Consider the following 26,050-nt stretch of genomic DNA (forward strand, 5'->3'; position numbering starts at 1 on the left):
TGAGGCCACTCTCAAAGCCACCGCTACTGGATTACTGTATCACTTTCCCACCGAGTTCATTTTCATAAAATCAGTTCAGTTGGAGAACAGACACTCTGGGGCGTCGAACTGGGGGAGTAAAGGGTACCGAGTACCCAGGGCCCGAGGCAGGGGATGGGGGGCCTTAGAAGTCAGTTTTCTACAGCATACATACATATACATGAACTAACATTTGTATAGCATTTATGTACAAATAAAAACGTTCTTGTACAAAACTAAACTTGTAGTTAGGCACTCATTTGGTTTAAAAAAAAAAGTAATTTTCATGCTGTGCAGAGCCACACCACCCCTCTCGAATCAATGTAAATGGTATGACCCGCAGCGCAGGTGAGTTGCTTCTGCTGCGGACCTGCAGTGAATCAGTTAATGAGACAGAAGCTGGAGTTAGCCGTGATATAATGAACTAGGAAGACAGGGGAAGTCAAAATCAGGGGCTCAAAAACGAAAAGAAAAGAAGAATAAAGAGAGAAAGGCAAATGAGGGCAAGCAGTTTTTTAAAAAGAAAGGTGAGCTCCAAATGCATCATTGAGCATTGACATTGTTTTAACATAAATATCTACTCCAGGTAGAATAATAGCATACATTTATGTTCGTACTGTGATTGAATAATATACCAATACTTTATAGTAACACACCCTACATAGCTAATCTAACATGATTTCTGACCTGTAAGGTTGCCAGAATAATAATCTTACACGGTGTGTTAATAGGCCAGAGGAGAACTGACACCCCGACTGAGTCTGGTTTCTCCCAAGGTTTATTTTTCTCCATCATGTCCTGATGGAGTTTTGGTTCCTTGCCACTGTCGCCGTTGGCTTGGCTTGCTCAGTTGGGGTCACTAAAATTATGATTAGTTATTCAACTAATTATACAAATAAAATTTATGAATTAGGTTTTATTTAATTCTATAAACTATAATACTGATCTGCCAACATTGTCGCTATATAATAAATTAAAATAAGCTGATAACATCACTGTTTTCTCCAGTACGACTGTACAGCCAAATCTAATTTTGTTGCAATATTATCCTGTTTGACACTGTGAAGCTGCTTTTACACAATCGTGATCGTAAAAGCTCTATATAAATAAAGTTGATTGATTGATTGATTGATTGATAGCAAGCAAACAATATTTCTAGGTAAATAACAGGGAGTGAGAAGCAGACGGAGGCGGAGCTGCCTGGGAGCTCAACATACTGCCACTTCTGCTGCAGTTCTCCCCAGAGTCAGAAGTTTACATGAAAACACTGTATATTTCCCTCCATTGTCAAAATCTAACACTCGCGAAAACACAGATCGTTAGCGCCTATTTTACCACATTGTTATGCAAATTAGCTAGCGCACGCTCTTAAATTAAGTACAGGATTGTTCTCAGTTTAATGCACATTTTAATGATTAAAAATCGCTTATTTTAAAATGCAATTCAAAGACTGAATGTCTCATTTGGTGGTTAATGTACCCTGTGATTCTATAGCTGCAATATGCAATACAAATGTAAAAATGCAATACCCCACCCAGTGGTATCACTATGGTATTTGGTACAGGGGCACAGCAAGATGGTTTGTACCCAAGATGCAAAATTTGGTGCTACGCCGCTGCAGACACTACAATTAAAAACTGAACGTGTCTGTTCAATATAATCAGTGAGTGGTCGGGCACAAACGTGAGTGTCATGGCACAAACGCTGCAGGAGTCAGATTACATTCACCGTCATGAATGAGCTGAATGAGCTCTCATGATGAGAGCTGTGGTAATCGGGACCGCGGCATATATTTACAAAGCGTGTTCAGTCTGCCGCATTTTTAGTTCATGCATTTGGAAGCATAACTTTCATAGAAATTATTTTTAAAATTGAAACACTCACTTTGTTCCGCCAGCTACCTTTCCATGAATGCCTGCAGCTGCGAGAGCTGAGCTGTGAGTGCGATTCCATCCCCCATGCGCGGGTTGAAAACATGTGGAAATAGCTCTCTCTGCTAGCTGTAGTATTTAGCCTCTGGCTAAAAATTCCTCTGATGACGCAAAATGATATTTGCATCATTGGATGATTTTTTTCAAATCCCCTCAGGGGGATATGAGGGGGGGAGCACGATCATTCGAATATACTCCTGGGTTTCTACTGATACAAAGCCATTTGCTAACCGCTGAAATAGCCCTTTAAATAATCAGTTAGGAATTTTGATCTGAAACTTCACAGACAGAATCTAGGGAAACCTGAGATATATTACATCTTGTAAAAAGGGGCATAATAGGTGCCCTTTAAAGCTAAGTCAATATAGCTAATTCACCAGTCCAACTTATCAGCTTGTCGACCCCTTGCTAACCCATTAGCAAAAGTATGGCATAATTTGAGCATATTGTTCTTTTGTCTGTCACAAATGTTAGTATATAACTCAAGTTATATATTGTGGCTCTTATGCTGCAAAAAACATGGAATTTAGATGCATATATATTGAATTTAAAATATGTATGACCTACTATTTAAAATTTTGGGGTCAATAAGATTTATTAATATTTTTACTTTTACATTTATTCATCAAAAAATCCTGAAAAAAAGATATGATGGTTTCCACCAAAATATTAAGCATCACAACCATTTTTGACACTGGTAACAGGAAATGTTTCTTGAGCACCAAATCGGTATATTCAAATGAAGGATCATGTGACATGATCATGAAATAATGCTGAAAATTCAGCTTTGCTATCACAGAAATAAATGACACTTTAAATTATATTAAAATAGAAAACAGTTATTTTGAATTTTAATATTTCAAAAAATTAAGAATTTTACAGAATTTTCATTTAATAAAGGCAGCCTTGGGTGAGCATAAGAGACTTCTTTCAAAAATGTAAAAAACCTTTTACCAACCCAAAACTTTTGAATGTTACAGGTTATTTTTGAAAGCATAAATACTGCATTAAAAATATGCATATACACACACATCTGATGCTTGGATGTGGGACGGGAGGTGCATCAAACAAAGGCGCCCACATAAACACACACACACACACACACAGTACATAAAACAGTCAAAAGAACGCATGACGCTGAGTGTGATAATAAGAGAAGATGGCACATCCGCTGAAGTGTCAGTCATGCAACATGGTTTTGAGTCTAAAAATTCATCTGAAAGACAATTCCTCATTTCCACCTCATTCCCCACTACAACCCCCGCTAACAGCACATATGTTACCACTCTCGAAACCGCACTGACGTAACAGCCGGAAGACAGGCGTACGCAGAGCGTTAAGATAGCACACGATGAGTCATAATAGTCTGTCACCGATGGCAACTCCACTCAGGGTCACGGACCACCAAATGAAGGATGTGCATTCCTCAAATCAGGTAGAAGGGATTAGAAAAGACAAGCCATTCAACATTCGACTGAGTCAATCCTGTTTTCTCATACTGCATAGAGGTGCTGTGCAAGGTTTGGCCGAGATACTGTAGTAGTCACTCAACGTAGGGTGTACAGCGTGATAAAATAAGAGACATGCTGGTCTGGATATGAATTATGCACGAGAAGAAGGCAGAAGTGGAGATGTTGGAACAGATTGGTGTCTCCATCATCTGAGATAGATTTTTATATGATATTTTATATTATATTCAGCAGCAGTTTGAGTGACTGAGCATCTTCAACACAGTGTGAAACTGTGAATTACTGAAAGATCCTCCAGTAAAGAACTGCTTTTTCTGAGCTTCTTTTAATGTGAGAAATTTAGGCTGCCCTTGAGCTATAAACATTAGCTGAAGTGTCTTAGGAGCATGCATGTGTGCACACGTTTACATTTATGAGCCTATACATTTTTGCCTGGATGTGTGTCTCAGTTTTTAGCTGCGAGTGTGATTCTTGATTCTTTTGCGAATGGAAAATGAGGAAACACATTTCTGATTTATTCTGTGGAAGCTTGACAGCTACTATATCCAGCAATGACCCTGAACAGAATCTGTACTTCAACACTACGTGTTCTTTGAGCTTTTTAGACAAAGGAATGCAAGTGAAATTTTAGAAATGTGACTAATTAATAAAAAATGCTGATGTTACTGTAGCAATACAAGAAGCCTAATTGTGTTAAAAAATTATTAATGTTAATGCTATTAGTGTATTAGTGTTAATGCTCCATCATACAGTGGGAAAAAATCCTGTGCTTCATATGGTAAAATCTAAATTAATACATTTTATTCAAGTCAAACTAAATGTATCACTGAATCAAATACATATCACTCACATAATAAATTAAAAGCATTAAAAAGGAGTGCAAATAATAAATAATTATAATAATATTATACATATCGTTATATTGTTACAAAGAAGTCTCTGAAAAAACAAGGCATTTTTTTTCTTATGGTCTTTGATGAATAGTTTAAAAAGACAAGAAAAGTATAGAAATCTTTTGTCACATTATAAATGTCTGTCACTTTTGATCAATTTAATGTATCCCTGTTCTACAGGTGGATAATATAACAGTAGACAGGATATACCGGCAGAAATCTGTCAATCGGTAGATATTTTAGATCATTCAATCACATTTATGTTCATGAGACATTGCTCCCATGAAAGCGTATCAAAACTTGTGGTGTAAAAAAGAAAGAAAAAAAAGAAAAGAAAAACGATTTTAAATGGTTCAAGCACAATAAGCAGTGTAAAATAACTTATTTCAGTATACGAGCATTCACACCTGAAATGCACACACACAAAGCTGCTGCTCAGAGTGAGTAGCGAAATTAGTTCTTATTGGCACCTTATTGGGTTTGAACCAGTGCCGCAGATTGAGAGCTGGTCCGCCCATTAAAATGAGACACTAAATGTGTTTTGTGGGAAAGAAAAAAAATGATTGCATACATGACAATATTAATCACTTAAATACATGTAAGCCGCGTTTCCACCGCAGGAACTTTACCCAGGAATCAGGAACTTTGGGGTGGTACTCGGTGTGTTTTGACCGCAGGAACCAGGGTCTAAATGAAGTTCCGGGTAAATATTTCCCCCTCCAAACGGCTCTGCTCGCGAGGTAGTACTTTTTCAAAGTTCAGGAACTTTCGAGGGCGGGATTTGGGTGATGAACATGGTTTAGCATTTTATTTCAACCAGCATTTTTAAGTCTTTTGCGAGGTTCGTTCTGCGTTCAGTAAATATCAGTCTTGCTCTCTGTCTGATGGCGCGCATTCGTCTCAGCCATCTCACGTTCAATGTCCGTAATAGCTGATAATAATATGTATATTATGTATACATTGTCATTTTAAATCTAGCTCTACTTGTAAGCTTTCTGAATATGATAGTGCTCTTTTCTGTCATTGTTCATTTCCTCTTTAGTAAACCTATACATAACCAGCAAAAGCAGCACAGCTTGAATCTCTTCCATACTCGTTATTCATTTTTTTTACAGTCTATTTTTCACCATGTAAACGACCTGATCTGATTACTTTTAAGTGTGTGTCCTTACATGACGTGACTTTGACATTTTGACAAGAGAGGAAAGCTCATTTTTCTGAGGGGTAAACTTTTTAAGTTTGAAGATAATGTTGGAATAATGACACAGCGTATATTGCCCCAGGCAGTTTTTACTTTAACTGCGCCTGACAGAAGAATTGATTTTTTTCTGAGATGATTATTACACTTTACAACAAATAAATAGCTTATATAATACTGTATTAGTCCTGGTGGCCGTTAAGAGTTGCTATGGCTACAGTTAACCCATTCCAGCTGCTGGAGAAAACAGCGTTGACATTTTTGATGCGGCAGACAAACTGCATGTCACAAAATGATTGCGATTGAAAGTCATCACATGTAAACACCAGATCGGTTTAGATAACGTCTCATGTAAACAGTCCACTATATCTTTCAATCTGAATGACAAAAAAAGTGTGCTTGTAAATGTGGATAATATCGCGCAAAAATGATTACTGTCCGTCACTGACTTGAAGGAGCAGTCGCGCGCAGACAGGAAACACAGACAGTTGCAGGTCTGGGGGGGAGAAAAGTTCCTGTAAAAAAAGTTCCTGGTACAAATTGTTCTGGGTAATTTTGGTGGAAACGGGGCTTTAGAGGATGTACGTGTCCATTCTAGTCAAGCACGAAAAACAAAGGTTTACAAAAAGTCAAAATTCTGAAATCATTACATATATGGTATATATATGGCACAAAGAGCACTCAAAAAGCTTGATATGATCTCACAAATTTCCATTATAATCAATAAAGCTGTCTACACTGCACAATCACTTAAAGGGGGGGGGGGGGTGAAACACTCAGTTTCAGTCAATCTCATGTCCATCTTGAGTACCTATAGACAGAGGTGGATAGTAACGAATTACATTTACTTCGTTACATTTACTCGAGTACATTATTTGGGTAAATTGTACTTTTAGAGTATATTTAAAAACAGGTACTTTTACTTTTACTCAAGTACATTTCTTGTGAAAAAACTGTACTTTTACTTCGTTACAATCGGTGGCGTTCCTCCGCTACTGTCAATGGTAATAATTAATTATATATTTTAAAACAAGTTAATATGACTTGTTCGCAAGTCACGCGAAACGTTGGAGAGGCTGCTTCGCGAGAGGTGTACGCGCATCATCCGCATATATATTAGCGAGCGTTTAGTCAGATGATGGCCAAAGCAGAGGAAGATCACGAAGGTGTGTGTGTGAGCTATGGGAGGCAGATGTTTTCACTCCTAGATGTCAATAAGAATAGTTTCATAATGCTATAGCCAACTGTGTGCACCAAAACGAACCGACATCTCAGCATACAAGAATTGCAGCTCCAACCTGAAAAAACATGTAACTTAGCGGTAAGTGTAACAATGTTGCTTATATTTGAACACTATTAATGGTAATTTGGTAACTATGGGCACTTTTCCCTTATTGTAATACTATTTCACACATTGTCCGAGTGTTTCCAACAATAATGAACACTATAGGCAGAAAAACAGCATTTTCTTTTTCGTTTTGTTTAACCATAGTCCATGATTTGTAAACGAATACATTTAGGATGTTCGTCTTTTCTTACCTATTAAGCTTGCTCGATAGCTCAGCTGATACAGATTTGTATTTGCAATGAGACAAACTTGAGAACGAACCCCGTGAAGAACGAGTCATGATAAAAGAGCTCAAAGACGAGTTCAAAACACAAGCTAAAATTACATGGATACAATTTTATTTGTCACATTTGCTTTTGTTAACAATATCGGGTAGGTTTAGGGTTCAGTGTGGGTGTACGTTAAAAACCCAACGTAACAAATGCCAGATTCACGCGCATCTGTTCCGGGGGAAAAACTAAGCTTTTAGCGCCACCCAGTGGACATTTCACTTTGAAATTGTCACGTTATCTACGTATTGGTACATATTTTGTGGTTTGCAAAACCGTTGCCACAGCTACGTTTTTCCTATGACCAGGCTAAAAACAAAACAAATAGATAGCCTAATTCGACTTGCATTTATACATAAATCCAGACAGACAACAGTCTGAAGTGTAGGCTATATATACAAATAAAAACGGGATTGTATTTTATGCCTACCTAAAGAATGCATATACTTATAAAAACATAAGAACAAAGTATGTTTTAAAAAGAGCTCTGGTTAGCCCAACACACCATTAATTTACACTGTTTAACCATTACACACACACATACATACACACACACACACACACATACATACATACATACATACATACATACATACATACATATATATATTCATTTATATTTCGCTTTCGCTTCTTATCAATCAGATCGAAAGTAACTAGTAACTAAGTACTTGAGTAGTTTTTTCATTGAATACTTTTTTTACTCTTACTCAAGTAACTATTACGATTGTTACTTTTACTTTTAATTGAGTAAATATTTTCGTAAGTACTTTTACTTTTACTTGAGTACAGATTTTGGCTACTCTACCCACCTCTGCCTATAGAGTAGTATTGCATCCTTCATATCTCCAAAAAGTCTTTAGTTTTATTATATTTATAAAATAAATATAGGCTGTACCGAGTCTTTCCAGAAAAAAAACGAGCGCCTGGAGGCGTATCGTGTGGGCGGAGCTAAAGAATGACGAGCGCACAAAGCGGTGACGTCCTCAAGCGTGGAGAAAAGATGGCTATCAATCTCAGCTAATACATATATGATACAGAATCAATTTCGGAGGGTTAAATAAATTGAACAGGAGAAACAGCAACAGCAGGACGTCCGTCTCTGTGGTATGTACTGTATTTAGTGGCCTGTCAACATTTCTGTGTGTTAACTCGCAGTTTAGGAGGACATGATTCGGTTTATGGACTATTGTATGCGACTAAACCTTAGCAGTAGCAAGCAAAACGGTTTTGCACGTCAGACTAGTGTAACGTTATACATAGAACAGCAATTGAGTAACTGTTAGCGCATTTGAATGACGAAGCACGCGATCGTGTCGTTTACTGATGTTTACTCACGCGACGATAGCCAACAGCATAGACATTTGAAGCAGTTTTACTCACCGACCGTGAACCTTTATCGCTGGGACCGCTCCATCAAAAACACACTTCTTTGGTATGATTTGGTGAAGTCCTGTGACAGCATTGACCGTGGAAATCCACTTTGCGACGCGACTGAAGCGATGTTGTGGAGCTATCCGTCATTTCTGCGTTCAAATTGGTTCAAATGCAGCGCTACCTTCCCGGAATGCTGTGCTGAAGCATTGAAGTCGCTTGATGTCACCCATAGGAATAAAGTGGAGCGCGGCGTGACAGAAGTGTTCACGGATGACTGGATGTGCACCTGAGCGAGTGTTTATGGGCGTGCATTTCCTCTCTCGCTCTAGTCACACGCGCGCGCACACCCTACCGGGAGAAGAGCCCGTACGGCCCATACAAGGACCTTCCGCTCTATTAACGTCAACCCGAGCCATACTCGAAAAAAACTCTCCGAAACTTGTCAGAAACCGGAAGGAGTGTTTTTGACACAGAAATACTCCATCAAACGTCCAACATTAGTTTTTGAAACTTTGTCTATGTTTAGGATGGGAATCCTAAGTCTTTAACAGTGTAAAAAGCTCAGTATGCATGAAAAAGCATTTCACACACCCCCCCCCCCCCCCCCCCCCCCCCAATTACATAATTTCTACACTTTGTTATAATGAGAAGATTTTTGAACATACAGCTGGACGAAAACTCTGCCGTTTTGAGCAGTGGGTGAATTCTGACTAACTTAAACACCTTAGATTGGCCATTGTGTTCAAGAAAGCAAAATCAAAATACGTGTCTGTGATTGGCTACACTGTTCAATGTTGCAAAACTCACTGTAAATAGAAACCTTTGTAAAATGCTTTCCAGATTGCAAACACAGAAACGCACTAGATCGATCATCAGTGTGCTAGAATTATAGGGAAAACTGATCCTAGACCAGCAGTTATGAGTAGCTTTTACCTCTAATTGCAATCAGAAGCAGCAGGCAGTGGTTTGTGGAAAAATGACATGCTAGTCTCAAGTCAATGGCTGGAAAAAGGGTAAGCCTTGCCCAGGCTTACACACACACACACACACACACACACACACACACACACACACACAGAGAGAGAGATTATTTATTTATTGTTATTATTCTATTCGTTGGTTATTACAATTTATAAATGGATTTTGTTGTTTTCATGAAACCTTTGGCTGACAGGAAAGCATATTTAACTAATATTAATTAGGCATTAAAGGTCCCCCCATTTCATCAAGGTCCACTTGCAACATAACATGCGAACATCAATATCAGTTGACAACTTTTAAATGACAATATCCTGGCCGGACTACTGTTGTCAGTACCATACCATACCATACCAACTTTATTTGTTAAAGGACAACTCCGGTGAATTTTTAAGTTTATCTTGATGGGTCAAGACCATTTAGTGATTTAAAAGCAAATAACAGAATTTTAAAATGGATCCTAAATTGAATAGGCAGCCAGTGTAAAGAGGCTAAAATAGGGTAAATGTGCTCATGTTTATGTGTGCCCGTTAAAAGATGTGCTGCTGCATTTTGTATCATCTGGAGATGGGTGATGGAGAACCCACTAACCCCCACATATAATGAATTACAGTAGTCCAGCCGTGTAGTTACAAAGGCATGGATTACAGTTTCAAAATGTTGTCTTGACAGAATTGGCTTTATTTTGGCTAACTGCCTCAAATGAAAGAAGCTTGATTTGACAACAGCCTTGATCTGACTGTCAAATGTAAGTTCAGGGTCCACTTTAACTGCTAGGTTTGTGATACTAGGTTTAATATAGGCTGCCAAGGAGCCCAGATCTACAGGTGGGGTCCCAGTAGTGCCTCAAAAAAACATCACTTCTGTTCTTTTATCATTAAAATGTAAAAAGTTCAGAGCCATCCAGGCCTTTATGGCGTCGAGGCAATTGAGTAGAGTTACAATAGAATTATCATTTTTCTTTTTAAGAGGTACATAAATCTGACTGTCATCTGCATAACAGTGGAATGAAATGCCATACTTTCTAAGTATGGAACCAAGTGGAAGCAAATACAGAGAGAAAAATAGAGGGCCCAGGAATGAGCCCTGTGGGACCCCACACAAGAGAGGACCAGAGAAGGATACGGAGTCACCTAAGCTAACACAAAAAGTTTGATCCGCTAAGTATGACCTAAACCACTCCGGAGCTATGCCACTGATGCCCACCCGCTGCCTTAAACGTGAAATCAATATTTTATGATCCACTGTGTCAAATGCAGTCAGTAGCTAAAAAGATATCATGAAAAACTCTTAAAATAGCAGTTTCTGTGCTGTGCAAGGTTTTAAAACCAGACTGGAAAACCTCTAGCATATTATGTTCTTCCAAAAAGGCCAATAATTGACTGTGCACAATCTTCTCCAGGTCAGTGACATAAGTATTTGAAATTAACATGATTTCTTAATGTCTAGTGACATATCAGGGCCATTTTATGATTAATTGAAATACATTTCTTACATACAGTTCCTTTAATACTGCAATATGCGTCTACTGATGTGGCATAGCCAACAGTAGGACAGGGTTTGCGGCTCAAAACACAATGTTCCTCACAAAATGAATAGGAAAGGTTTTAGCCTAAACAAAGGGCTAGCAGGAATGTAAAATTATGTGATTGATCATTTAATTAAATTCCTTAATAATCAATTATAATGACAACAACATTTCTCAACGCACCCTCAGATGCACGCTATTCAGAATGTATAACTCCTGTTCTGGAGGTGCTCTTCCTCTATACGTGCTGAAGCACAGCAACTAAACTCAAAGAATTCACGATTTGTGTTCTCATTATAATGTTATGTAATATTACAGTACCAATAGTTATTATTTGTCGTGCATTAAATTGTTGGGGGGGGGGACTTTAGACCTCAGACTTTTGATTTTCCGTCTGTCTTAGACCACGATTTAACTATACACATCAATAATGTATCTACATAAAGATAATATGGACATGATACTAATAAATAGTATATCATTTATATATTACATTTTGGGGGAACTATTCCTGAAATGTCTATTCTCAGCTATTTACCTGCAACTGGACTTATGGTTGATCAACGGACATACAAAATCAGTGTTTTATTTTTCACAGCTGCACTTAAGCTGTGCAATACAGTGTGAAACAAGCCTAAGGCAGTACTTTAGGGACATGTGACTCATCTATATCTCCAACACCTCTGGATGCTAAATAACAGATACTGGGCACACTTCCTGATTTAGTATTCTGTCTCCCCTCGCTCTGACTTCTGTACCTGTCTCTTTCTCAATCTGTGTATCGCTCCCTCACAGTAAAAACAGAGCAGGACTACTGAAGAATGTAGGTCTATGCTACAAAACACCAAAGCAGATCAAACTGCCATCTTCTACACAGGATCTTGATTTCATTATTTATTTGAGACGTGTATGAAGATTTGAAGATTTAAAATGTAAAACTTTAAATTCAGTACAAGAAAATATACTGAATAAATTAAAGAGTGTATATGTTTCCCCTCCAGTTACAAGTGCTAATGCTTTCAGCAAGTCACATTAAAATCAGAAGGTTTAGAAAGAAGTCCCACAAGGCTCGGTTTATGTCATGACATTTACTACCTTATAATGTTGATGGGTCATGCTGCATTGCACGCAGATTTAAGGATATTCATATTTTAAAAGTGTTTTGAAAGCTTATTCAAATAAATCGTCTCGGTTACGTATGTAACCCTCGTTCCTTGAAGGAGGGAATGGAGACACCATGTCGGAGTTGCCGACGAATAGGAATCTCGTTTGCGAGAGCCAATCTACTTTGAGTCTAACTAAACGAGCCAATGCACATTGGCATGCAATGATTGCACCAGGTGCTCATGCCACGCCACGTGAGTATAAATGAGACACAGGTGATTGCATCAGATTATCTTTTTTGCTGAGGAGCCGAGTAGGTAGCCTGGCACCCCGGCAGGGACAGAGGACATGGCGACGGGACGTGGCGTCTCCGTTCCCTCCTTCAGGGAACGAGGGTTACATACGTAACCGAGACGTTCCCATTCAGTCGGTCACTCTCAACGCCACGTCGGAGTTGCAGACGAATAAGAATCCCTACCAAAGCGCCATGGACTCTGCCCCCTTCCAGTGCCCTGTGTGAGCCACCTGAGCTCTCTTACCTGATGAGACGGGGCTCACACAGAGAAGACCATCACTGCTGTTCCGCCTGACCCGTTTAGTGACTATTGGATAACACTGGGAAAACGTGCCCGAAGGGACCGCTGCGGAACCACATCATACCAAGAGGAGTTATGTGAAGACAGAGCTAAGCCATAGCCTGCCGCTGTGAGGGGGGGTCCATCCCAAGAACACGAGCTTCCACACAAGCTTCCAGGGGAGCAATTATGGAGTAAATGTGGGATCCCCGAGGGGTCGCTCACATAGCCCACGCCAATACCGGTTCTCCAGGATTCAGCGGCAAAAGGCCTGATGCCGAGCGCTCCGCCACATCAAGCACCGAGGGCGGTGGAGGAGTCACAGAGTTTCATCTCTGGAGAGAGTAGCGCCAAGGCGCAGCACGCCGACATTAGCCGGGCCTCTCAGTGCTTCTACCCGTTTGAGGTGAGAACACAGGAGACCGGCTCCACACGTAGGCTATAGAACCTAGCGGACGTGTTGGGTGTCGCCCAGCCTGCCACTCTACAGATGTCTGACAGCGAGGCGCCACGTGCTAGCGCCCAGGAGGATGCAACACTTCTAGTAGAGTGTGCTCGCACCCTGAGCGGGCAGGGCACACCTTGTGCTTGGTAAGCCAAGGTGATGGCATCCACTATCCAGTGGGCCATCCTCTGCTTGGAGACAGCCTTTCCCTTCTGCTGGCCTCCGTGACAGACAAAGAGCTGATCTGAGGTCCTGAAGCTTTGGGTTCTGTCCACTTAGATCCGCAGAGCTCAGACGGGACAGAGCAAAGCTAGGGCTGGGTCTGCCTCCTTCAAAGGCAGCGCTTGCAGATTCACCACCTGAGCACCAAGTCCCTGTGTTCGCACAACTGCTCCCGGGACTGTGCTAGTATGAGCCAGTCGTCGAGATAGAGAATGTGAACGCCCTGTTCTCTCATGGGCACAAGGGCCCCCTCCGTGACCTTTGTAAAGACACGGGGGGACAGGGCCAGCCCGAAGGTTAGAACTTAGTACTGAGATGCTCGCCCCCTCGAATGCAAAGCACAGAAAGGCCTGTGTCAGGGGGAATCGAGACATGAAAGTATGCGTCCTTCAGGTCGATCGCTGCAAACCAATCTTGGGGACGGATGCTTTCGAAAATGCGTTTCTGCGTGAGCATCCTGAACGGTAACCTGTGAAGGCTCCGATTCAGCACTGGCAGTTCCAAAATCGGCCGTAACCCACCAGTCTGCTTGGGTACAATGAAGTACGAGCTGTAGAAGCCTGTCCTCATATCGGCTGGAGGGACTGGCACTATCGCATCCTTTGCCAGTAGGACTGCAATTTCCGCACACAGGACACGGACGTCCGCAGCTTTCACGGAGGTGAAGCGGACGCCCATGAACCTGGGGGGACGCCAGGCGAGCTGATTCGCAAAGCCGAGCCTGATGGTCCGAATGAGCCAGCTAGACGGAATGGGAAGCTCTAACCAGGCTCGCAGAGACTGAACAAGCGGGATCATCAGGACCACCGGCGCACCCACCGTGGGGCAGCGAGGTGGAATACAGGCACCGATCTGGGGCGGCTGTCTCGTGGAGATGGCCTGCAGAGAGGTGTGAGTGTGCTGTTCGACACATATCTGATTCCACGGCTGGGCAGAGGGTCCGCACGGAGGATGTGGGGTGTCCGTGCGTGGTCAGCTGCTGCCCGCTGGCGACACAGGAGGAGGATGAGTGTGGTCTGGCGTTTGACCGGCCACAACTCTCCGAGCCCCCTGGGGACCCGGAGATGAAGGAAACTGCACTTTTATTGAAAATTTGGGTACCGAAACAAAACGGAAGATTCTCCGCCCGGCCCTCCTCCGGGGGATGGAGCGGTGCGGTCACCGTCTCCTGGAGAGCAGTCCTGCTCATCTCCGGTTGAGACTTGCGCCCGGCTCCACGATGCCGCTTGGGTGGAGGCTGCTGCTGCGACGCAGGAGCGGAGGCAGCCGCAGGCGGCTGCCCTCGGCGAAGAGCTGGCTGAGGCACTGCCGGCGGTGGGGTGGAGGCAGCAGCTGACCGCCGTGGCATGATGTGACTGATGGCCTCAGTCTGCTTCTGTGTGACCGAGAACTGCTGGGCGAAGTTTTGCACCGCGTCACCAAAGAGGCCAGTCTGGGACACGGGGGCATTAAGGAAACGGATCTTGTCGGTATCCCTCATGTCCACCAGACACAACCAGAGATGGCGCTCCTGGACCACCATAGTGGACATCGCACGTCCCACGGCCTGCGCCGTAACCTTTGTCACACAAAACACGAGGTCCGTCTAACTTTGATAGAAAGTCAAAGTTAAAGCTCTTGTAGAACTGCAGGATCATGACCACCCTCGTGCAGGTCCTTCAGTGCCTGGGCCTGATGGACCTGCAACAACGCCATAGCATGTAGGGCGGAGCTTTGCCTCTCCACAAGTCTGGTAGGCCTTCCTGATCAAATCGGAGGAGTACCTAAAGGCCCGGGAGGGGAGACACGGGTTCCCCCTTGATGTGGAGTTAGGGCAGAGTTGCATAGCAACGACCCGTTCCACGGGAGGAACCTGAGTGTAACCCTTTGCAGGTCCGCCATCAAGGGTGGTGAGGGAGGAGGACCCACTGGGCCGGTTTCGGGCAGTAAAAGGTGCCGTCCACGACCTAGTGAGCTCCTTGTGCACCTCCGGGAAGAAAGATACCGGGGTGGGGCGCTGAGAACTAGCACGGGCCACCCCAAGAAACCAATCGTCCAACCTCAACGGCTCGGGACACGGTGGAGGGTTCCACACGAGCCCAACCTTCTCGGCGGCCCGAGAAAGCATGGCCATCATCTCCGGATCGGTATCGAGCACAGCGGGTCTTCCCGAAGGAGCCCCCTGCGCCGGCACGTCATCTCTAGACAACTCTGACCCTCCCTCCGATGCAGCGATGGACATCTCATCGCGGGGAGCCCCGAAGGATACGGGTGGTGCGCAGCACGTGGACGGGCCACCTCGTTCCAACGGCAGCTCTACTGGCTGTGAAGCACAGGAGGAGTGAGGATTCCCCGCGGGTTGGTTCCCTGGGGAAAGCGTGCTCACCGCCACCCTCAAATCGGCCGCACTACTAAAGGAAGTAACCCTTTGTGGAGGGTTAGATCGCGGCAGAGGCCTTTTGCAAGACGGAGCCGCGACCGCAACTCAGAGATGGTCATGTTCCCGCAGTAAGAACATGAGTCATTCATCAGCGCTGCTTTAGCGTACTGAACGCCCAAACACGAGATACAGCGCTGATGACCATCCCGCGGTGAAATGTAACCACCGCACCTAGAAACACACAGATAGAATGTCATCTTTAAAAAGACTCAAGCTCTATCTGTGTTGCTCTTTTAGAAGGATGCTCTCCTTGGTGCTAAAACACGCAGGAGGTGGGGCCGCGGCGACACAGACAGGAAAGTAGTGCAGCCTGTCGTGCACGCTCTCTCTCACAGGACGCTCTCAACAGCCATGAGAACGGCTTTTTAGCGCTCTCCACCTAGTGCACCGAACCAGCTGTGAAAACAGCCCTTGTGGTTGCTCTTATAGACAACGAAGAGAGAAGATCCGCGGAACACACGACCCGCTGCTGTGTGGTCACACCAACACCGACCGAAGAGATCTCTTCCAAAAGGCAGGCTCTTTCTCAGTCAAACTGCGAAGTGAGGAGTAATATCTGGCATAACCCTATACCACTCGGCTCCGAAGCAAAAGGATAATCTGATGCAATCACCTGTGTCTCATTTATACCCGCGTTGCGTGGCATGAGCACCTGGTGCAATCATTGCATGCCAATGTGCATTGGCTTGTTTAGTTAGACTCGAAGTAGATTGGCTCACGCAAGCGAGATTCCTATTCTTCGGCAACTCCGACGTGGCGTCAAAAGTGACCGACTGAATGGGAACTTTTAATCTGGGAACAAACCTCTGGCACCCTGGTAATATTCTACACTCCAAAATAAATGTAGACGACTAATGAGAATTTATCTTCAGGCGAGGAATTATTTAAGTAGACAACTGAGTATTACACATATACAGTTCAACAGCCTTAGTTGTGATTTACTGACATGCATCATTGTATGATCACTGGTGGCCACTCTTGGTCGCACAGAGTGCACTTTTAACATTTCCAAGCCAATTTTACACCAAATTCTTTGTTATATTTCCCACATTTTCCAAAGAGATACAAACTCATGTGTGGGCAGCCAAGCATGTAAATTCCATCTGTTCATACTGAATTGGAACAAATTAATGCACCATACTTCTGCAGTAACACAACACACTAACAATATATTCTATGTTCTCAATTAATTATGATCAATTCAGTGACTGTTTTTTACTGGTGTTTTATTTGCAAGTGTACTATTTTTATTCTGTAATAGTTATCATTTTTTATGGAGGGCATGGCAACAGTGGACCATTGGTGATAAATAAATAATGAGAAAATAAGTACATCATGTCAGAAAGTAGTTCACATACTACTTAAAAATCACTTTCTTTTCTCGGCATACTGAAATGTCACGTTAGAATTTTAGTTGTTATTCAATTACTCCCAAACCTTTGTAAATCTAACATTTTCAAGGACTACTGAATTTACAATGCTTTTGGGACACAGTTGGTGATTCGTATATGGACGTGTTTACAATCCACTTATGGTTGTGATGCTTTCGGGAAAAGCGGCCCTGTTCTGCCTAAGGTCCTTCATAAACCTTTTCAGCTCTTTGAGATCTGTAAGAAAAGCCTGTGATAAGGGGCTGGTCAGTAGTTATTAGTTCTGAATTGGGTGAGTTAATGTTTTGTGATGTGAAGGGAAGAGCCACAGCATCTCTGACTGCAGAGTACCTTTCCTCCCTGTACCTCCACGGCACACACAGCACACCTAATAGGACTGAAGCAGCATGGAGGAAATGTGAAAATCAACTGAAGGGTGAAGGAAATGAATTGAAAGAAGGAAGAAAAAAAAAAGAGTCCTGCAGGAGGATGCCTCTGATAGATGAATGATTCACTGTCTCTAAACTATATCTGACTGTCATGTTCTGACAACATATTTCAGCCACACCTGAGGGAACAGATTGAAATTGAACATGCTCAGGAGAGACAGGAGGGCAAGCTGGTACAGGAAATACTAGTTGTGACTGCACAGGACTTTGGGTCTTTGCTGTATTAAAGGGTTAGGTCAAGGTTTGGCTGGTTAGAATGGTCTTGTTAGCCCCTGCTGGGAGTTAACTTACAAATAAGACCACATCCATATGAAGCCAGAGCTTTCCCTATCCAACCCGCTAGGGCTGTGTATTGCCAAGACCCTGGCGATACAATACGTATCACGATACAGGGGTTACGATACGATATATTGCAATATTGTAAGAGAGGCAATATATTGCGATATTTCTTTTTTGTGTGTTTTTGTTTTTTATAATTTAAAAGAATAAAGAACACAACCATAAGCCTAAAACACGAGACAAAGTATTTTATTTAATTAATACAGCCTATAATTAATATCACTAATCATATGCAATGTGCAATCTAAGTTAAGGGAAATGTAAAGTGACTGCAGGATTCTTTATGTGTATATGTTTTAAAAGTTCACAGTATAGCAGTGGCTATTTAACAACAGAAAGTGCAGTCAATTTCATGACTGAATGACTGTTTGTTTTATATTTAACACAGTAGCCCCGATCACACAGAACGCATTTTTGCAGCGAGAGGCGCCTTTTTTGAATGGATTTCGGTTGGCAGAGAGCGTTATGCGTGGTGCTTATGCGCCCTGGGCGCCTCGCGTTTTTGAAGGAGCGCTGCGAGCACATGAAGTTGAAAAAAAGTCAACTGAGCAGAAAAGCGCGCAACATGATCACGCTTATGTTGTGTTGTCCAATCGAATGAATGAAGCGGCGGGCCTTCCGTTGTGTTGACCGTTACATTGATTTGACTGACAGTACAGGTTATTCGGGGGTTGCCTAGAAACATTAAAGCGCCTGAATTCATGCGGCATTCGAACCTGAAAAACGCGTTCTGTGTGATCGGACCCTAAAGCTGTTTTCTATAAAGCAGTCTATTGTATAAAGTGCTATTTCAAGAACTGAACTGCAGAGCTGGTGCATCCATATCGACATCTTTCGTTCTCCTGCCACCGCTGTCAGTTTTGGAGTGTGTTTATTTTGTTACTGAGAGGAAAACGTGCAGTACATTCTATCGAAACACTTCTCAGGAGCGCGGGTGACGTCAGGATGTTAAGCGAGCTCTCTGTTTCAATGTGTTTCCCGAGACTTAGATTATAACTTGGCTTATTTTGAAAAAAAAAATAATTCTTGTCGATTTCCTTAGTGGCTTCTTTTTAACTGAAGCCAAAATGAGTCCACACTTCAGCTCTGTATAGCGCAGGAGCGGAATAATGCTATCGTCTTGAGAGCTGGGTTTGCTAATGTAAACACTAGTGATGCACGCACTTTTACCTTGCGCTTCTCCGGCTCCGCGTCAGTTATACGTTCTGAGATAACACTGCCATCTAGCGGTTGGGTGTTATACAGTCTGTGGTCTAAACCGAACACAAAGCCACGAATCTTGGATGTAAATAAATAAATATATAAATATCGATACAGCGTTTTTGAGAATCGATACAGTATCGTCAAACATAATATTGCGATATTCACGTGTATCGATATTTTCTTACACCCCTACAACCCGCATCGCAATAAATATCTCCATACACACGAAACCACTGAAACCGATTCAAAATGATGTGGTACAGATGCCAGACCAATATGTGGCGCAGTAATTCTGCCACAGAAATACACTAAAAATGGAGAGGAAGAGTTGTGGCTAAAAGGGGTAAAGCAACGATCGGAAGTGAGGCAAAATCTCACGAGAAAATAACACTAAAGCCCCTTTCACACTGCACGTTGGACCCGCAATATTCCCGGAACATTGCCGGGTCGCCTTCTGTGTGAAAGCAACCACGTCCTTACTCGGGGACCTAGTAACATTGCGGGATTCGACCCGGGACGAGCGCTGTGTGAACAAAAGCCAAAACTAATGCCGCAACGTGTACGTAGTTATCGTGCGACTCCTAGAGCTTGTTTTTTCAATAATACAACCCTGCAGTGCCAGAAGAGCTAGTCTGTGTTTTAAACGCAGAGAGTGTTCGTATACAAAAGAAACTAAAATGAAACAAGCAGAAATGTGCGCAGACTGGACACAAGTCGATACCACGGAGCTCACTATCCGCGCTGAAGCTGAGATCACTCACCATTATACGTCACATCCGGATGTCACGTGTCAACTCGATCCGGGACCGTTACGGGTTGTGTGTGAAAGCGCACATATTACGGTATTTCGCTGGCAGTGTGAATGGACCAAATCTAGCGGCCCGGGAACAAATGACGGGTCGCATTATCCGCGTATTTGCCGGAATCGCAGTGTGAAAGGGGCTTAAATAATTTTGCTACATACCAAATTGGGTTTTATTAATGCCTACATTTACCCTAACCCTAATGCAAATGATGCAATATTGATGTGTGCATGCCCAGTGGCCGTAGCTGTATACCTTCTAGTCTTTACCATGGGATGTGGTGTAATGACATCACCGTTTCACAAAAGAAACGGATTGGCTGTACACATGAAAATGCACGGGTGTAGTTTCAGATTTATCAACTCTGGGACCTAGTTTTAAAAAAATACCGGTTTCAGGCTCCTGAAACGCTGGATCCATCTGTCAGATAGAATCTGGCCTAAGTCTGATAGAAAAAATGCGTATGCGTATTTAGTGTGCTGTCCAAGGAGAGGGTTCCAAGCTTGGTATTTGGCCAACCCATATTCCTGGTTTTGGTAGGAACAAGCCAAAAGTGAGAAGTTGGGGTGGTGGAGGGATGCTGAAAACTAGACATAAAGGTAAACTGTGACATATTATACCCCAAAATTCTTCATAGAGTGGACTACCAGGAAAATTGATTTAAGATTTGAGACCAAAAATGTTACGACACTTTAACCTGACCATGTTTTGCTTAAGTGTTTTCTCTTTAATTGCTAATGCAACCTTTTACACCACATACTGAACAAAATTAGGCATTGCCTGGTCACTAGTTGACCTAAATTGGTATTATCTAATAGTGTACTTAAATTTAACAGCAGACAGCTGATTGGTTGATTGTAATTCATTACATATCTTTCTATCAAAGTTATCTGACATTATCAAGATGTATGAATTTGTTCTGACACAGTTTAACTCTGAGTTCTTGTCAAAAATGTTTGACCATTTTCTAAACTATAGTAAACAAACTGTGATAATGTGAAAAATGTTGAGAGAAGGTGAGGAAAGGTGACTGAATACGTTTTGATTTGAATGTGTATATAGGCTTCTCATGCTGATAGGATTAGGATTAAATACGTGATATTTGCTGATTATGAGTTGATTGGAGAGATCATTTGAATGTGATCCTCCCGAACGTTGTTAATGAAATATCATATGTACACCATATGCAGCAAACATCATCTTTCTGCACAAATCTTGATCCAGGGTTATTGATTCATTGAAACCGGCCATTTGAATTGATTCATAACTAAATTTAGATCAGAGATGCTTTTGACACTTTAAAAAAGATTGCATATATATATATATATATATATATATATATATATATATATATATATATATATATATATATATATATATATATATATATATATATATATATATATAAATTATTGATATTGATAAGCAAAATCATTACAAATATCAGCCTGAACGCGGAAGTCTTGCCCGACTCGTACTGAAACGATGCTTTACATTTCAGGAGTTTCTGGTGAGATTTGCGTATTTCCGAGCTGATGATGTAATGTTAAATCTATGATTATGCACAAGGCTCCACAGTGCCATCACTTTACAGTTTATCAGTGACTGTCTTTTGTCAGCGCCTCACTCATCGAAGTTTAATGAGTGTGTAGATGACACAAAGCTGTCCGAAGTTAGCTTGTGCCTGTGCTGAAAACATGAGCGCTCATATCCTACATGCAGCTCCCGATCAGGATGAAGTTTATGGGATTTTATCCTCAAAATGATTAGAGCGCACATATACGCTCTTTGGGGAGTATTTTGACTTAAGTGCTGCAAGCCATGCTCATTTCCTCTTGCCAGTCTAGCATAAAATCCAAGGCATGCGGTGCTGTAATATAGACAGTCTCTTCAGATTCGCTGGTGCTCAAAACACAAACTACTTTCCAAGAATTTCTTCAGTTTATTGCCATTATGTAGCAGCAGCACAGCTTAACCTTGTGCACATTTTTATTTTTAGTAATATTAAAAAAGTTTCTGTTTAGTTAATTCAGATACTCTTTTTACCCTATTTTGAATATAGAGACTGGTACTTCACAGCACCCAGTCCACACAAAAGTTGGAATTTCTCATGGCGGCGCTCATCATTTACTCAGAAAAAAGGTGGATATTCATAAATATATCGTCCATTCCTAATGTCAGCCTGAAAACTAGACTAATAAATTCATCACAGGGAAGCACTCAGATACCTGATTCATCACCAGCGCTCATTTAAGCAGGCTACTAATTAATGACACCACCACTGACCATGATTGAAAATGTAATTTGCCACACAAGTCTTTGAATTATGTGATAATGGCTTTGTGAAAAATTCATGTTTCTTTTCTGAGTCTCCAAAGGGCGAGTGGAAACATTAGTGGCTCTCAGCCACAATGACAGACTTCAGTTCCCAATCAGCAACACAAATGACTTTGGCTGTGATGAGCAAATTACCAATCATCAAAATGATGGACAATAAGATCATAAGGTCAGATAAGTGAACGAGAACGGTCAAAAAAAGTTTCAATGTCCACCATCTTTTCCATCCCTGTTGCTTCACAAGAAAACACTCTACAGTGTCAGTCACAAGAGGAAGTAGTCACAATGGTAGAAGTTGTGCAAAGACAAGTTTTCTACTGAGGGTATGCATTGACGTCACTTCCCCCGTAGGAATACGCCCCCTCGGCCGAGTGGTAAAAGAGCGGCTGCATGACTGGATTAAATAGGGGAAACTGCAAGCAAAACAAATGATAAGTTTAAACTAAAGTTTAAACTCATATAGTGTTCCTTACAACTGGCTAAAGATCCAGTGGATATTGACATTGAATTTATGAATTTATACAAGTCTGATTTAATCATTTTTATAATGGTTATATATATTTTCATATCGTCAAACCATGAAGCATGTATAGTTTTTGTCAGTGATAATTTAAAAACAACCAATCACGTAGAATATCTGGTAAAGATTCCACTCATGAGTTGTCAATACAATATAACAATACAGAATATAGGCCCAGTTTCACAGACAGAGCTTAGACTAAGCCACGATTAGCATTTAGTTCAGTTTGAATATTTAAGTAGATTTAATAAATGTGTCTTAGGTATAAAAAAATAATAATAATAAAAATAATAATAATAAACATTGCTGGGGTGCATCTTGGGACAAAACAATGGCACTGGCATATTTTAAGATCTCAATGCACTTTAGTCTGGGACTAGCACTTGTCTGTGAAACCTAGGGATAGGGTATGATTTTACCCCAAAATGTAACATATTGACCCAAAATAATAACTGCAGATCCATGTTTCGCTGCCTGGAGTCCAGTTGTTTCTGTGAATTGCAGTGATCCATTTGCTTCTTGTCTGCAGCTCTCGGCAGTCTGTAAAAATATACCTCAGATTTCTTATCAAATCTGTACAGTCAGTTTCAAAGCTCTTTCCCGTTTAAGATGTGTTTTGTGTGTTTTTCACAGCATTCACGCTGCCGCTTAGTCTTTTTGCTACTCGGTAGGCGTAACCGCAGTCACTCCGGAAGACAGTGACGTCACATGCATACGCTCTATCTTTACTTTAATATCCTCACATTTTATATATAACAATTGGTTATACAATTTAGGGCAATAAAACCACACTGCTGTACATTAAAACAAGAGTCAGCTATATTTTAAGGTTGAATTGTATTAGGAGCACTCAGCACTCACTATTTTCATGTTGTAAACTTTTATACGCCAAAATAATGTTGTAGCCTTTTTGTATGCTGCCATGTTATGTTTGCATACTGCTGTAAAGCCACTAAATAGCATATTGTTAAATTAGCATGCTATTTAACAGTCTATTCCCACTGTAAGGGGCATGTTGTCACATAAGCGCACACTTTTTAATAGCTTTCGTTTAATAATTTTTGTAGCCAAGATCTCAAGATTTCAGTCTATACAGAAACTGACTTTCCATAATAAACGTACCCTGAGTAAAAAGTGTGACAACTAGCTCACTCTTTTTCCCAAGCCTGTGCTCAGAGCGAAGCTCGTTATACTACCTGTTCTGTCAAAAAGTCGATAACTTTCATAAATGAACCAAGAGCAATTAAAACATTTATTTGAAAGTCCTACCTTTCTGTAAACCAGCATGTTTGGGGAGTCGTCTGTCTCTCCGTTGCTATTTGGATGGAGGCTGTTGTTCTTTGCCATGGTTCAAAAACTCTGCAGAACAGCCACTCCAGGGGATATATATTCACCTGATAGAGAGAAACAAGGCACACAAAGAATGACACACCTGGCTGCTTAAAACACCAAACCTTGCATTATATATTACTGTATAGAAATCAAATTAGTTATGACACTGCAACATTGCAGAACTATAGATCAGTTGACAATGTATTTGTGATGAACCCCACCTGATTGTGTCATTTGTAAATTGTTATTACAACGCAACCAAACTGCACGATATCATTTGGACTGCAACCATATTTGGCTGTCTTAAAACCACGCACGGACTCTTCTTGGTTGAGGGTTTTCTTCTCAAGGTTAAACTGAACAGATTACTACGCAAACGCTGAAAATCTGATGGCAGCAGATCACAGATCAAACACACTTCTCAGTTTCGTGGGAACGGTGGGACAGCCAATTAAATGCGAACACTGTTCTACCTCGCGCTGCGTCCGTATGTCACGCATGTGAAGGCTTTATGGTGTGTCAAGCGAGATTCGCTGTGTTAAAATCTTGCTTCAGACCGCCAGAAAATGGAGCAGGGCGCTATATTTTCGTCTGACCAAAAAATGCACAGTCTTGCACAGACACGCGATTCTTTCAGAACCACAGACAGCTCCTCAGGCGGAACTGCAGCCCTTGCACGAGTCCTCGGAAACCTGGCATCACCGATAAAATGCACAAAAACAATGAACCACTTATGTTCACTCTCACCTCAAACACACGCCTCGTCTCCCCTGATGTGCGGATCCGCGATCCCAGAGTGGAGCAAGCTCGTGCAGTTCGTCAGGTATACGACGTATCATTCATTGGAAATATTAGTGATCCTTTGCTTGATGCTGACGCGTTCTCGCGCGCAGGCAGGGATTCTGCTGAAGGACGGGGCACGCGCCAGCGACAAGGGCACGCGCATCCAACCTTGAACCAATCCTGGAGCCCACACAAAAAGAGGGAGTGCTTTTCTTTGTGGGATTTGGCATTTTTGTTTTGTAAATAATTAGAGATATTTAAATTGCCTTTTAAATAATTGTATAATAATAAGAGCAATAATATAAATTAATCATTCAACTATGTGAATTACAAATTTAAACCATTCAGTTTTATATGTCATTTTTCACTGTTAATCTTTTCAAAAATAGGTGAATTTAGGACTGCTATTAGGCGAGTGATAATGTCTGTATGGAAATGAGTCTGTCTCAGGGCGGTGGGGGGGTTCTAGAAGGAGGTTATGTGACATACCTAGGGTAAGTAAGCAGATAGCCTCAACTTTCGGTTCCAAAAGCTAAGGGTAACTTTTAGGGTATGTATTAAATTTAATCAGTATTTCTTTTTAATATAATTAGCATCAAACACACAATATAGTTCTTATTCACATAAAGATTATTGCACAACCACCATAGGTATGCACTAAGTAGCCTAGTATGTAAATAGTCATTAAACAAAAGAAAAAGAAAGCAGTGTGGCTTTCTAAAAGATATGGAGACTTGTTGATTCTTCGCTTTGTTGAGAATGTCTCGTGTGTTAACCGTGAACATACTCTGGGTTGGATGAACTATCTCCCAGACTTGTTTTTGGAACCAGCATACCTTCAGTAAAATAGTGCACATATATTGTGTACCTTGTAGTGTGCACTTTTTTAAGAACCAGGACCATCTTGAGCTGAAATAACTACTGCAGATTCTGTATAACCCAAAAAATGTCAAGGGTCCATGACACAAAGATAGCATCTGTAGTTAAACCAAAGGGGTGTTGTTGGTGGCCTTTCAATGCAATGCATAGTGGTAAACACACACACACACACACACACACACACACACACACACACACACACACACACACACACACACACAAACACAAAAACTTCACTGAACCTCTTGAGATGGACTGGCC

General features: G+C 41.6%; 1 protein-coding gene across 2 annotated transcripts in view; it reads right to left on the reverse strand.

Annotated features, from left to right (window-relative positions):
• rgs7a (regulator of G protein signaling 7a) overlaps positions 1-25,041 on the reverse strand; it is a 94,548-nt gene extending 69,507 nt beyond the window's left edge. The window contains exons 1-2 of one of the 2 annotated variants that reach the window (XM_067455687.1): positions 24,875-25,041; positions 24,065-24,189 (exon numbers count right to left, since the gene is read on the reverse strand). In XM_067455687.1, coding sequence (XP_067311788.1) covers positions 24,065-24,142 — 78 coding nt within the window. In that variant the 5' untranslated portion in view covers positions 24,143-24,189; positions 24,875-25,041. The remainder of the gene's footprint in view (positions 1-24,064; positions 24,190-24,874) is intronic. The other variant, XM_067455688.1, reaches the window with a different exon arrangement.
• Between the last annotated feature and the right edge of the window lie 1,009 nt (positions 25,042-26,050).

Source organism: Pseudorasbora parva, chromosome 10 (assembly GCF_024679245.1).
Source record: "Pseudorasbora parva isolate DD20220531a chromosome 10, ASM2467924v1, whole genome shotgun sequence".
In the NCBI taxonomy this organism is placed as follows: domain Eukaryota; kingdom Metazoa; phylum Chordata; class Actinopteri; order Cypriniformes; family Gobionidae; genus Pseudorasbora; species Pseudorasbora parva.